General features: G+C 43.6%; 1 protein-coding gene across 2 annotated transcripts in view; it reads left to right on the top strand.

Moving 5' to 3' along the window:
- The window catches only part of CREB5 (cAMP responsive element binding protein 5), a 338,565-nt gene extending 324,548 nt beyond the window's left edge, over positions 1-14,017 (top strand). For both annotated transcript variants that reach the window (XM_080386500.1, XM_080386501.1), the window contains 3 exons: positions 4,732-4,959; positions 5,937-6,045; positions 7,229-14,017. In XM_080386500.1, the coding sequence (XP_080242626.1) occupies positions 4,732-4,959; positions 5,937-6,045; positions 7,229-7,392 (501 nt within the window). In that variant the 3' untranslated portion in view covers positions 7,393-14,017. The remainder of the gene's footprint in view (positions 1-4,731; positions 4,960-5,936; positions 6,046-7,228) is intronic.
- Positions 14,018-14,507: the final 490 nt, after the last annotated feature.

Here is a 14,507-nt window from a genome sequence, read left to right as displayed (position 1 = left end):
CAACAACTTGTTTTGCTGCTTAATTTGCTAGACACTTGTAATATCTTACTTTATAAGGAGTTCCAAGGTTTTTCAGTGCTCTGAGCTCTGCAAATTGCCACATACCCTTTTATGGATGAGGTTTATTATGGAGATTAGCGTGTTATATAGGTTGCTTAATGTGCTTGAACCTGAATTTTTGAGGCCAAGATTTAAAGAGCTGTTTGTGTTCTACCTGCAGAAATACATAGCAGAATCTTTAGGGAAGTAAAATGGCACTGGGGGGTGGGGTGTTGGGGGTGTGTGGGGTGTGTGAGTGTGCGTGGATAATTCAATATCCGCACTAAATGTTTCTTGAACTAAAGAACTGAGCAGAGTAATTTTTAAGAGGAATTCTATTAATGTCTTAAGATGATAGGCTTCTGCATCAGGATCACACCAGAAAAATAAAGCTCTGAGGGCAGTGACTGTAACATGTCATGTCTGGGGAGCAAATTTAAGGAAGACAAGTGGGCAGTGCATAGAATGAGGACAAAAAGGAGTGCCAGCCATAAGAAGTTCAATCTGTGAAGTATTGTGTTGCTTGCAAATACCTTTCAGACAAGCTCTTAGAAAACATTAAAGAAAATGAGAGGATTTGGCTGACATCCCAGTGTCCCACAACATTAACTATTTACTAACATCTAGCTTTATTATTGCGGAGGCTGCAAGCGCATGGGATTTCCCTAAAGCATTTGCTAATGTAAAATGAATTGTCAGCTTTAGAGAAACAGTCTAAATAAGAGAGCAGCAGACTCCCCTGTGAGAAGATGTCCAGAGCTTTCCTAAGTTTAGTTCAGTTTTTACTTTGTGAATTCAATTATTTTCCCATCTGTTAATGAGTTATTTTCCTTGTAGTTGTTTAAAAACTGCAATAAAAACACATTATCTCATAACAGAGAAACCAAAAGCAACCTGATGGCTGTCTTGGAGATCCATGAGAGAGTAGGAGTAAAGTTGTGCTTAGCAGACTGAGGACTCCATGGATGAGATGGAAGAAGTCACTCAACCTCTCTGAGGCTGTTAAAACCAAGGGTAATAGTACTGATACCTCACCGAGGGCTTGGGAGGACGAACATGTTAGTGCAGGCGAGGGAGTCAGACACCACGTATGGAGCACTGCTGCGAAGCCTCCATATTACCGCTTCTAACGGGTGAGAAGGGAAACAAACGTCCCAGTTTGAAGGATAAGATCGGTGAGCCCGTGGCCCTCCTCTCGACCCGCTCAAGCAGGTCCGTGTCTTTCTTACACCCATTCCACTTAGGACAGCCTAGACCTCTTGTGCTCTGCATTCCCTGATAGCTAAGCACCCCAAAAGACTCCCAGGCAGGCAAGAAGAGATGCAGGCGCCAGGTGCGCTGACCGGCAGCCACAAAGCTACGTCAGATTCACCCTGTGCCCAGCACTGCACCGTCTCCGGAGCTGAGCCTGTGGAGTCAGCTGAGCTTTGCCATGCACATGTCGCTGGAAGCAACAGGCCCCATCAGGGATCAAGAAGGTCTTCACCTTGTCCATAGGTGTAAGTGTCACCAAGAGGATGGGAATGGAGGGTGATGGAGTAGGAATCCTAGGGCGAGCAGCTTCCCTAGGCAGCAGAGCTCTTGCTGTGCAGCGGCTCCCACGGCGTGAAGGCAACAGTGATTCCTCAACAGGTGCCTTAGTGGGGAGAAAAGAAGGCTTTGCTGAGTAATAACCACATGTTATTTGTAAGCTTATCCGTAGTCCCCATGGTAATAGCATCTTTAGGGGTCAGATTGCTCCGGCAGACATTAATTTTATGGTGTGTTTTACTAATTATTAACCTCCTCATTCTTCTGAGCCAGATTTTTCCTTTCCAAACCACCTGCCAAATGACAGCATGGTCCATGCTGCTGTAAACTGTGCGCTCCCATGCCGACACCATTGTTATTCTACACCACACCCTCCCGTAATGTCAGAACTAATTTCATGCTTTTCAGCTACCATTTTGATACACGGGAGCCCAATGAATTATGCTTTTGTAGAACGAGTGAATGGGTATTAGTTTTGCGGTAAGCTGCAAAGAACAGAGAGAAATACTGGATCAAACCTAAAAGTAGAAATCACCTTCTGATGGGCACCTTTCTGAGAAAAGAGAGATATTTTACCAAGTTGTAGCTGTGTCGCCTCAACTACTACAACAATGATGCTATCTTTCTTGTGTTGGTCCCATCAAGGTTTTTTCTTATCAAACTTGACAGAGTGATAGCTTAAGCAAAGTAGGGGTTTGGATGTTGTTTCATTCTCTTAGCTGTCCTGCATTTGTCTTCATTATGATTAGCATCCTCTAAAAAAAAATACTAACTTCAATGTTAATATATGTTCATTTTCTTTCTTACATCCCTAGGCAGGGCAGAGAAATCCTGCGAGAGAATGATGCTTAGACAGTTACTAAGATATAGCCTAACAGATTTCAGGGTTAAGAGCAATCTAGTAAGAGTCAGTTAATTATGCCACGTGACATGATTAGTGATGTAATGGCAACCTTTATAATTAATATCTGCCAGAGATTTTGTTGTTCTGAAAATGCACTCTGAGTGCCCAAAGACCGACGGGTACATTCTGAAAACAAAATGGCTTGGCTAGTTACTCAGGAGAAAATGAACATATGAGGAGAAAAAAAAAAAAGAATTGTATAGTTACCTTTTTCTGCCTATGTCACATACCCCACTGGGAGAGTTAAGAAACAAGAATTTTTAAAGCTGAATGAAACGGGGGAGAAATGAGATAAGGAAAGCTTTTGGTGTCCAGAAACATAAATAACAGATCTCTGAAGTCTGGAAAGGTGGTGTATGTGAGAACATGAAAAACCTTTGATGAGATGTTGAGTTAAAAGGGATCTCTGAGGCCTCTGTGCTCAGACGTACCGCTAAATAGGTGGCGTGCCCAGCCCCAGTGGAGGGCAAGCAGCTGGCATCCCTTGGCAGTGATGTCCCACCAGCAGCCCAGGGATGCTGGCAAGAATGGGGCCACGGCTGGTGGTCCTGTGCTGCGCTGGTGGCTGCAGCCACTGCAGCTGCCGTAGCCCTGGGACTTCAAGCCCCGGTGTGGACAGGGGGTTGGAGGATTTTACCAGCAAACATACGGAGTTCATACAAGCTGAAATTTAACAAATCAGTCGGGAAAGCGCAGGGTGGCTTATTTATTTTTGGAAGGTTTTTTTTTTTTAAAAACATTCTTCTGCTCCTGGGAGAGATATTCCCTGACTGTGCAACATAAAGCTGGGAATAAATTCAGCTTTATGCAAAAAGCGTTATCAGATGCACAGAATAATTACACATAAAATTGCCACTTTAATTGACACAAGTCAGCTGGGGGAGGGAGCAAACTCTTCTTCAGAGTTTGTGGCGAGACTCTAGACAGAAAAGCGACCTCGCAAGATGATAGTATCATTTTAATTGAGACAGACAGAGGTGTTAGGCAAACACATGTTAATTGCCGCAATTGAAATCCAGGGCTCAGTCTGACAAAGCGCTGAGTATGTCCACTCCCTGGAGTCAAAAGGAAGCACCTTGGAGGTTTGGGCCTTTGCCAGAACAAGAGGGTTAATTTTGAGTCGACAATTCAGGTTTCCAGACTGTTCCAGACAGTGTCGGAGCAGCAGCAGCAATGTGAGCCCTGGCAGTGGTTCCCGCTGGGCTGGGCGCAAGCAATGGGACCCCTGGCTGGAGTTCCTGAGCCCCCAGCACAGTCCAGAGCCCCTGAACTAGGCACCACGGAGAGGCAGGAAAGCGGTCCAAAAGCTGGCTGTGCCCAGGTAGCTGATCGTTAAGTCTGATGCTGGTTCCTGACAGGGACGGGGGTGTTTGTTTCATCTGCCCAGCAGCTGGAGCAAGGGCTGTGTGGGGCTGCCCCCACCACGCACCTTTTCTGTTACGGCATGGGCCAGGTACTCTCAGGAGCAGGATCAACACTCTTCTGCACCTGGAAAGCATAAATACATATTTTTCCATAGTTTTGTAGCAGCCAGGCTGGATGTGGCATGTCTCTACTGTCAAAGCCAGGCTGCTGAATAAAACAGACCGTAATAACCATGTTGGGTTAAATGGAAATGTCTGCTAAGGGGAATACCCCTTCTCCACGCAGTGCATGGATACCAAAATGCAGGTTCAAGTTCAGGTAACTAAATCCTTTCTTTTGCCCCCCGAGGTTTGCTGGCCTTGCGTGGTCCCTGCCCGTGGCTCCCCCGCCAAGCGCCCGGAGCGCGGCAGCGCCTGTCTGCAGAGGTGGTGGAGCGTGAGACGGGGATGGGGGAGCCTGTGAAACAGAAATGTCCTAAAATTTTGGAGGTCATTGGAGAAAAAAAAAGAGAGAGAGACAGAAGTAAGGCCACTACAGTCCTTGCTTTGATTAGAACAGTTGCCGAGAGAAACTTGACATTTCAGGTTTGAAATAGGTGGTGGCAAAGAAAGTACCTAAGTGAATGTTTTTAATAACTTACTGTAAGGGGAAAAATATTCTCCCTACTAATATTAAGAGGATCATTAAAAAAAAAAAAAAAATCTCCCCTTTGACCATGGCAAGGATGTGCCAGCAGCTAATTTCAGTGGCATCTGGCGCAGCCAGACTTGGGCCTGGTGCAGACCTCGTCAGGGAGCAGGACGAGCGTACGAGACTTCCCTTCCCATTTCAGCATCCCCCTCCGTGACTTTCCCCCCTCACCACCCCCTGCCAAACCTCTTCCTCCCCTCCAGGTTTCGCCAGCAGCGCAGCAGATGCAGCCCACGCAGACGATACAGCCGCCACAGCCGACCGGAGGTCGCCGGAGGAGGGTGGTGGATGAAGACCCGGATGAGAGGAGGCGGAAATTTCTGGAAAGGAACCGAGCCGCCGCCACGCGCTGCAGACAGAAGAGGAAGGTCTGGGTGATGTCACTGGAAAAGAAAGCAGAAGAGCTCACCCAGACAAACATGCAACTTCAGGTACGAGCCACTGTCTGCACCCCCGGGGGCACAGAGGGGCTCTTTGTGCTCGGAGGGGCTGGCGGTGCCGGCAGGACCTCACCACCCTTGGGGCTGCCCCTGTGGGAGCGTGGGGCATAATCAAAGTTGATTAATCAAGATGTGTGTGCTTCCATTAAAGGAATAATTACATTTTAGTGGGATAAGCCAGGAAAAAGCTGTCTTGGGATTTAGAAGCCTTCGCTAGATGGAGTTGTATTTATTTTCTTTTCTTGTCGCTGCTTTTTGTGGGGATTTTTTTTGGAAGTGCCATTAACTTGGCTGTAAAGGACTTCTTCAAAGCAGGGCATGTAGCTAAACCCTCATTCAAAGCCAACAAGATAGGAGCATAAATAGCTCAATCTCCCAATAAGGAAAATGAAATGGATAGATGAAAATACCCTGAATATGATAACAAAAGCCTTTCTTACTGTGCTGCCCTTCTTAGGGTGGGCACGGTACTTCTGCCCCATCCAGAGGTGTGCTGCTCACGCCTCTGTGTTTTAGGGGAGTGCCATGACAGAAATGGTCTTTCTGCTCTTGGCACCGGCTGTAGCACAACAGTACCGTTACAACAATACAACAGTGTTACAACAGTATAAAAGCAGGTGGCGGGGTGCCGTTTGCCCGCGCGGGTCTGCCCTCCCTGTCCCGATGCACAGAGCCAGTGTTATTTCCCGAGTGGGTTAAAACATTGCCTCAAGTATCTCTGGTGCTGTGAGGTTAGTTCAGTTGTCTGTTTATGTCACTAAATCTGGAAGACAAATTGCCCTCAGAAGAAGTTATAAAATAATGTTACGGACAAATGTTTAACATAAACCCAGCAGACAAGCTCCGAGTGCCATTTTTGCTCAGTCCTTCCGAAGCTGTGGAGCAGTTTGTGTGTTCTTAGGTTTAAGCTTTGCAGAAGAGCCTGGTTTAAGCTTTGGGGCAAACCAAACCCTCTCTTTCTTTTCCAGAATGAGGTTTCCATGCTGAAAAATGAGGTAGCACAGCTGAAACAGTTATTGTTAACACATAAAGACTGTCCGATAACAGCTATGCAGAAAGAATCACAAGGATATCTAAGTAAGTAGCTGGTATGTTTGCACTGTCTCCATACTCCTCACAGGATAGCAAAGTTTCCAGTTCTTCCCTTCAGAACCCCTTGCTGGTCGTATTATCACTTGAACCTGACTTCTCAAACATCATCCGAGCCATCCAATCTTCTGCCCTTATTTATCCAGCCCCACTCAAAACCAGAACAGCCCTGGTTTGCATCCCACACAGCAGAGCTAGCCTTCCCCACCCCCTCCCTTCGGCAAGGAGATGCACACGGATGGACGCTCGCTCCCCTGTGGAGGATCCTGCTTGAACTCACAGCTCCAAACCTGCAAGAGTCCTCCCGGGTGCAGTGCTGCCAGAACCTTAAAATAACTCTCAAAAGGAAAGTTAAAAAGGAAAACATTACAGTCCCCCTCCAGCAAAAATGGTACTGTGCTGTGACAGCCGCACAGGCCAGGAGTGGCGCAGGTTTTCAAGGTTTGTTAACTCTTTTTTAACTCTTATCTTTGATTTTTTTTTCTTTTCAAAAACTTCTCATCTGATGGAGACATTGAATTGATTCTGTCTAGTTGATGCATTTTATGACTGTGGTAATTTAGGGATGAATTCTTTGCTTGGCTCTGCAATGGCTCAGAAGAGCCTCAGGGTTAATATTTGCTAGATTGCGGCATTCTCTTAAAATAGAGCCATTTCTGTCTCCTCTGCATCACTATGCATCTGGCTCTTTAACAGTACTCAAAGAAAAAAATACATAATTGAATTACATGCCTATCAGGTTTTGCTTGAATTAGATTTTCTGTGCTGCAGTGCACTGCACTCTAATTTTGATTCCTGCTGGAGCAAATAAAGTGTTTAAGCATCCCAACTGATTTTATAGACCTTAAGATATCGGATGTTTTATCCCAATATTGGTCTCATAAGCATTAGGATCTTGGACTTTTTTCAAGGTCCCAACTCCTGAAGTCAGGTCGATATCAGAGAAGCTGGCTTAAAAAAACCACAAACCCCAAACTGCAAAAGATCAGAAAAGTCAGGCAGTGTTGGATAACGGTGTATTTTGAAATCCTGGGACTTGTGCATGCCTCAGGTCATTAGTATTGCTGCCATAGTAGTATATCCCTTTTCCAGGGGCATCATCCAGCCTGGGCTTGTTACTCAGATGGAAAAATGAACATGTGTTGTCTCTGTGCCCTCACCCCCTTCCCAGGTCCCGAGAGCAGTCCTCCCGCGAGCCCGGTCCCAGCTTGCTCCCAGCAGCAAGTCATCCAGCACAACACCATCACGACCTCCTCCTCTGTCAGTGACGTCGTGGGAAGCTCCACTCTCACCCAGCTCGCCAGCCACAGAACAGATATCAACCCCATCCTTTAAAAGTGGTTGATCAGAAACTGCTAGGGGAGTGTGGTAGCGTATCAAAGCGTCCTCTGTGCTAAGGACATTTGCAACCGTAACTCAAGCCTGGAAGATTCCTCAGTTCTTGAAAGACTCTGGCTTTCATTTTTATAGTTATTAAAAAGTCTTTTATACTTAGTTACATAAAAGGGAGTTATGCAATTAATATGCTATCAGCTTGAGAAATGCTTTGGTGCTTTCTCCAGTTTTTTTGGTACCAGTTACTTGTTTATAAACCTAACTGTTCCTGTACATAGTCATGTTTCCTTCTCACCAATCTAGCCTGAAGCCTCAGAAATACAGAGTTGTGTTAAATCGCAGCCGTTAGCCGATGTGAGGCATGAAAAGTATTAGAGAGTCATACGTAGTTAACTAGGAGTAATTAGGCTACAAATATAGAGAGAGGGCATCTGCTGACAGCATAATAAAAACAAGCGAGCGTTGTGCTATCAGCAGACCCATCTTGCATTCAGAATCTCTTTCAAAGTGGTTTTATGGGATGTGGCCGTCAGGACAAAATCAAGCCCAAATAACGTACTCTTTTATCTAGCCCTTCCTCTTCTCCTCTCTCCCCTGCCCCGGCCTTTTTCTCCTCCAGTTTTTCTTACACCTTCCTCTTCCCTTCCCAAACCCTTTTCACCCCCAGCTTTTTTTCCTGCTTTTTTTCATTCCAAGGCTTGCTGACTTCCCTCTCTTTGTCAAAGAACGGTGATGAACAAGCAAAAACTTCAAGCCCACCTGAAAACTGTCAGCACGGCTGCTGCTTTCACTAGCTCTTCACCCGCGGCTGCGCTGTGCCAAGCATTTGGCTTTTAAAAAGTAGAAATGCTCCTGATTTAGTGTTTTTAATAAACAGCAAAAGGCGAAAGCAGTGCAGCCCCAGGTGAAGCAGGATTGCGAGCCAGCTGTGTTGGTGCTAGCAGCCCTGTAAGCTTCGGTGGTGAGGTACATCTGAGAATCACAGCAATTCTTTTGCACTGCTGGTCATTAACATAGAAAAATCCATGTACTATATAATAATTTGGAAAAGTTCTCTTCCCTAACCCGGTTGCGTTGTTCTAGCAGCGAAAGCTAACAGCTTCAGGTTTCACAGGCTATAAATGAGAAATAAATCAGCAAAACGGTTCTGACCAGTTGAAGAAATGCCATTTTTAATTCCCAGGGAAAGACCTGCTCTCTGCTGGCGTTCCTTTAAGCATCCACAGACCGATCCCAAGCTGGCAGACAGCAGCGTAGCTTCACTGACTTTAATGGCACTTAACGCCTGTTTACCGCAGGCGAGGAGTTGTCTCATTAGGACGCTAAATAATTTTTAGAAGGCATGCAGCCATTAAAAAGCACTGCAAGAATGGCAAATCCCACTGCACTCCGGATAAAATTCAGTCCTGCAAAGAGGGTCTGGAAAAGAGCCTTATGCCACAATTAAGGTTTTTGTTTGGACTCTGGGCCTGCCCCTCAGCGGGACTGATTTGCATCCCCGAGTGGTACCAGTGATTGATGGGAAAATCAGACAGAGATGATGCCAGTTAATTATGCTGCCTTGCTGTATATTGGGACCTGATTTTGCTCTCAAATCTGTCAGCGGCAAAAACCTCCCACTGCTTACCCAGGAAGCGGGCTCCGAGCCGGTGATAAATGTTCAAACATTTTGAGCTGCATCCCTAATAGCAAAAGCTAATTCACATTATTCCCAGCAAATCCTCTAGCCCTGGACATGCTTTGTTCTGAAGCAAAGTTCTCCTCCTCAAAGACGCTGTCTTTGGTTTTTAAAGGAGTCGTGGATTTTAAAAGGGTGGCTCTTCTCCGTGCAGGAAGGAGAGTGAAACAACTGAAGCGTGAGGCGTAGGGCCTGCCTGGAAAGGAAAGCAAAGTTCTGAGAATCATGCATTTCCAAATTAGTTCTTATCTTGGTAACTAACTTTTTATCAGTATTCTTTTCTTTAACATCGTGCTTTCCATTTATGCAAATACATTCAGAAGAAGATTTTTAATGTACAGTGTAAATCTTGACTTGATTATATAGTCTAAGAACCAAAAAAAAAACCATGAAAAAATACAAATGTAAAGGATTTTCTATTATATTTTAGACAAACATATACTTTTAAAGTGTTTTAAATACTGAATCTATAATTTTTTTTAAACCTCCAGTTGTAATAGCTAAATGGTGTTGCTTCATCGCGGCTCCCAAGGGAACTCTTTTCAAATATGCAGTCAAGCAAAATGTTCCAGCTGAGTATCCACTATGTAAAAAAAAAAACCAAATAAGCATTTCCCCTGTGTCTGAATTTCATCATTCGCTATGAAAAAGAAAATGCCATCGCAGGTTTATTTAAAAAACTTTCCCTCTATATAGGTAGCACTTAAATACATTACAAAATAAAAATCAAAGCTGTTGGTAATATTAGAATACCCAGTTGAACTACACTGCACTAGAATTACGGTTTAGCTTCATTTTATTCAGTCTCCTCAATTAAAATATTTAGCTGTTAAACTGAAAGCTTCTACATTAAAAAGAAAAAAAAAGAAAAAAAAAAGGAAAAATGCAAAAAACCTTGCCTAAGTTTTGTTAAATTCAGCAGCTTGACAGTTTGACTGATGTGTATTATATATAGCTCAATTATTTCTTTTTTTAATGCTAACTAGGCAAGCCAACCACACATGTTGGCCTAAATGTGTAATTACAATGAAATGTCTCCTCTCTATACTGTTGGCCTTTAGGTATAATCCTTGCTAGTGATGTGGAAATAAGTAAAGGATGAAAAGCTATTTGCTATCGCTTCTTGTAACTCTGTCGCAGGTTCACAGGCCAAGACAACACGCAGCATATTTATATCGGCTATATCATCAGTAAAAGGACCAACTGTACCAGGCACCTTATACTATTCATCAGATTCACTTCCACATTAAAATGCTCTTGTTTTCCAGGGGAGTGATCCTGCAGCCTTTCCTCAAGCTGCCGGTCTGGCCAGGCACCGGAGGCTGCCTGAGCAAGGGCTGTGGGAGCAGCCCCTGCCCCTCTGTCCCCAGGCTGTCCCCCCGTTGAGCGGTCGGTGGCTGTGGCCTCTTCCTAAGCATGTCACTCGAAATGCACTTCCCGGGCTCCTTCCATTGAGGAGAAATCCTGCTTTTCCATGAGCTACTGCTGGAGATGCTCCACTTGCCTCCTGCGCTGCCAAGCCAGCCCGTCGGTGGGCTCGTCGGGCTCCGTGCCCCATCCTGCTGCCAGCGGGTGACTCGGACCCTTCCCTTGCCCGCTCTGCCGGGCACCAGCGGGGCAGCGAGCCTCAGCCGGTACCTTGCTCGAAGGAGGTGTTTCGGTGGACAGCATCTCTCATTGCGCAACATCAGAAGCACGTTGGAAATCTCAGCCACAGACAACTGCAATACTTTGATCCAAAAGAAATGATGCTGTGACGCGGTGCGCTCGCCCCCAGCCCCCCTTGCCCGAGGCAATTTATGCAAGCCATATTCATAACGCTGCCTGTGGGAGACAAGTAGTTTGTGTGCTATCATGGTGTGTTTTATAAAGACGACGATGATGATGATGATGATGATGATTTATGGAGAATTTCACGCTGTTGGGAGTTAATTCCTGCTACGAAGCTAAATGTCTGCTGCCCATCTTCTGAATAGTGGAAAGTCAATGGTTCAGTGCCTCAGTGCGTGTGGATTTAGTGTGTTAACTGACTCTGTCCTGTTAACTAACAAGCCAGCTATAACTGTTGTTAAATGCCCAACTTTTGAGGATTCATATTTTTTTAAGCAACAATATTTAGTGTTGAAAACTAGTCTTTTAGTTTAGGCAAAATGTGCTTTTTAGCAGCTAATACCTTTTTTAAAAAAAAAGCGTATAGAGTGAATTTATGAAAATTCATGAGGACCAAAGCAATTTTAAAACAGGAATCTATTAATTTAGTATTCACATAGAATTTTATAAAGTATTTATTAATAAATGTTATTTTAACACATTCCATTTGAACAGTATTCTTGTACAGAATCTGTTTGTTTGTTTTTTTTGAGTTACAATATTAGTTTTGCAATAAACTACTCTAGGTGTGTGTGCATCTTAATCTTTCAGGGTCTCAAGCAGAAGCCATCCATCTAAGATGGAAAAGCTTGCTGAGGTCAGTTGTACAGAAATTCCTAGAATTAAATGTTTTCCTTAAAGCAGCATCTGCTTTTTTCTTTTTTTTTCTTTCTTTCTTTTTTTTTTTTTTTTTTTTTGTAACAACAAAACAAATTATAAACCTTCAGTTATTTCCTTTGTATTGGAAAATGTGCTCTCATTTTATAAAGCATGGGTCAACATATAACTGGAAAGCCTGTCTTTTTTTTTTTTCTCTCCTTTTTTTTAAGGCTGATTTTATACATCACCACAGAAGATCTAACCCCATCCTTGTTTCTTTTCTAATATCTCATAGTGAGTTGCACTATACTGCCTTATCATTGCCTCTTCTGTCCTCTTACTGAGCAGTGTTCCTTAGATTTAGACCATTGAAACTCCATTATACATCAGAGAAAATGACTGGAGGGGGAAGAGGAGAAAAAGATTGATCTGTAGACATAAAAACTAAACTGTGCCTATAAAACAAAACCGGTTACAACTAATCAGTATCTTATTTCTACGTTTCAATTATTTATATTATTTTAAAATTGCACTTTAGCTCTCACTCTCTTTCTTGGTCTCCCTTGTTGAATCATTTATAAATAACTCTTGTAAAACGTTTGCACCAGATACATTTATATGCTTTCACTGGTGGCATATCTACAACTTGTCTCTCACACCTGCCCAACGAAGAAGCTGAGAACAGCCAACCTGCAGTGTGACTTAGACTTTACACCCTCTTCATGACAGCATATAAATGTTTTATTATGCAAAGTGTGTGAGGCAGCATCTAAGCTACATTTATAATCTCTCATCCCAAGAACCAAAGTGTCCTGTATATGGTGAAGTCAGGAGACTGGCTCTGTTGTGCATTGCCATGCACTTTGACTGTTGTCCAACTCACGGTAGCTGTGAAGCTGCGGTGATAACAGTGGCCATACTATGTATTAGAGTTCTGAATCAATAAAATATGTTGCCTTATAACTTGACTAGGGACAGCACCTTTTAAAAAAAAATAATTAAGAAAAGAGACTAAAAACTGAAAAACTTCTAAGTACAAACAAAAGCAATAAAATCTCAAGTGATCTGAACACCAAAAGAAAAAAATCTATTTTTCAACATCTGAAATAATCTTACTGCAAAGACAGATGAGATTGTTTACATCCGTTTACAACTCCATTTTTTTTCCCAGAGCTTACAGTTACCTCAGTTTTATCAGTGGCTTTACATTTAAGAGCTAAATTGCTTACCATTATTGGTTTTCCATAGCTTTCAAAATGACTTTATAGTAAATCCTAAACTGTATGAGGCCAAAATATGTCAGCATTCACACACACTCACCGACAAGATTTATTCTAAGTGGAAATCTGATCCTTTCCCAGGCTCTCCTTGGACTGGGATCAATAACTGCAACTTGCTATATTTAGACCAATGTGTAATACCTGGGATTCAGGCTCTCCAGTTCTGTATTTATGCACATTAAGTGTTGGTGATGTTGAGTTTCACCTGGTAGAACTGTTCCTGAAGCCCGTAGTAAGAACTTGCCATCTGATGCCGTGAGACTCAGACCCAGATCTCTTTCTTGGCTAAAAATCTGTGCAGCAGCCCTCTGAACGAAGCCTGAAAGCTCCTTCGGGCTTTGCAGAAACTGCAGCAGTGTCAGGACGTGAGGGAGGTGGGGGGGCTGGTAGGCCATTTCAAGGGAAATGTTTTCCTTGCTGGAATTTAGGACATTCCAGAGAATTTTATTCCCCCACCCCTCAGAGCTGAGATTGCAGAGGTCCCGGTCAGAGACAACCTTTACCATGCTTCCAGATGACAAACTATTTTGCACGAAAGGTATTTTCACTCTTCTGAACAAGAAGAATTGCCACTGAGAGGTTTGCCAAGGACTTTATCGCTGGGACCCAAGTGTTTCCCAGCCCGTGGCTGTGAGCTCTGCGCCCCCCTCTCTAACGGCTCCATTCAAGCACTGGGTAGCACTCATCGGTGAACGTCGCTTCTTCGAACTATTGCCATTGTCCTGGTTTTAAGGAACTTTTAGCACTGCTTGGAGTAAGCCTAAACTATGGAAGTTTATATATAAATATATATGTATATTATATTAAAAAAAAAAGGTGCTGTCACAGTAAGTTTTGGGCTTGAGGTTGTTTGTATTGTATGCAAAAGTTTTGTGTTTGTTTGTCTGTTTGTTTTATTCTGTAAAGCAACCACCTTCCTTAATGGAGGGAGAATTTTTTTTTTTTTTTGGTACATAAGTGTAAATACTTGCTGCAGCATTTAATATGTTTAATTTTATGTTAAGCTTTTTTTTTTTTTTTTTGCATTGTGAACCCATTATTGTTACAAATGGACAATGAGTTCATTGAGACTGTTCAACTAGGTCAGATTTTTACATCTCTTTCTAGCTAGAAGAGACAAGAATTTTGTGCATTTGTACAAATGTTAATAATATCACCGCAATTCCAATATAATAAAGCACTCAAATACAAATAGTAACAGTAGTTTGGCTGTGTCTATACCCCAGAGATGTTACGATACAGATAACTCCTGCAATTAAACCGAGCTACTCTTCAGTGATTTCTGTTTTGAGCTGCAGTCCCCGAAGTCAGAGGGGGACCACAGTGCTGGGCATCCTCCTGCCTGGCAGCAGGAGCAAGGGGCTGTGCAGACCCCGCAGCCCACCATGTCCCTCCAGCAGCCCAGGTGGCTTTGCAAGAACAAGCTCTGTGAACCTTTTCCAAGCAGGGAGGCTGCAAAGCCTCAAACAAAAATACTTAGGTGGTGGACCCTGACGTGAGGCCTCCACATAAGGATGAGACAAGCTGTTATTTTACTTTTTCTTGCAGCTGGAGTGTGCTTATATCAAAATACACTCTATGCTTGTTATCCCGCCAACCTCGCCTCTTGCCAAAAGCTGCCTGGAAATGGATTTCCTGCTGGGCTAATTAGCTCTAATTGTGATGCCCCTGTTATCTTGCCAACCTCA

This window comes from Falco punctatus (genome assembly GCF_963210335.1).
Source record: "Falco punctatus genome assembly, chromosome: 4".
Lineage (NCBI taxonomy): Eukaryota > Metazoa > Chordata > Aves > Falconiformes > Falconidae > Falco > Falco punctatus.
The sequence above is the reverse complement of the archived record's forward strand: the minus strand, read 5'-3'. Positions and strand labels throughout refer to the sequence as shown.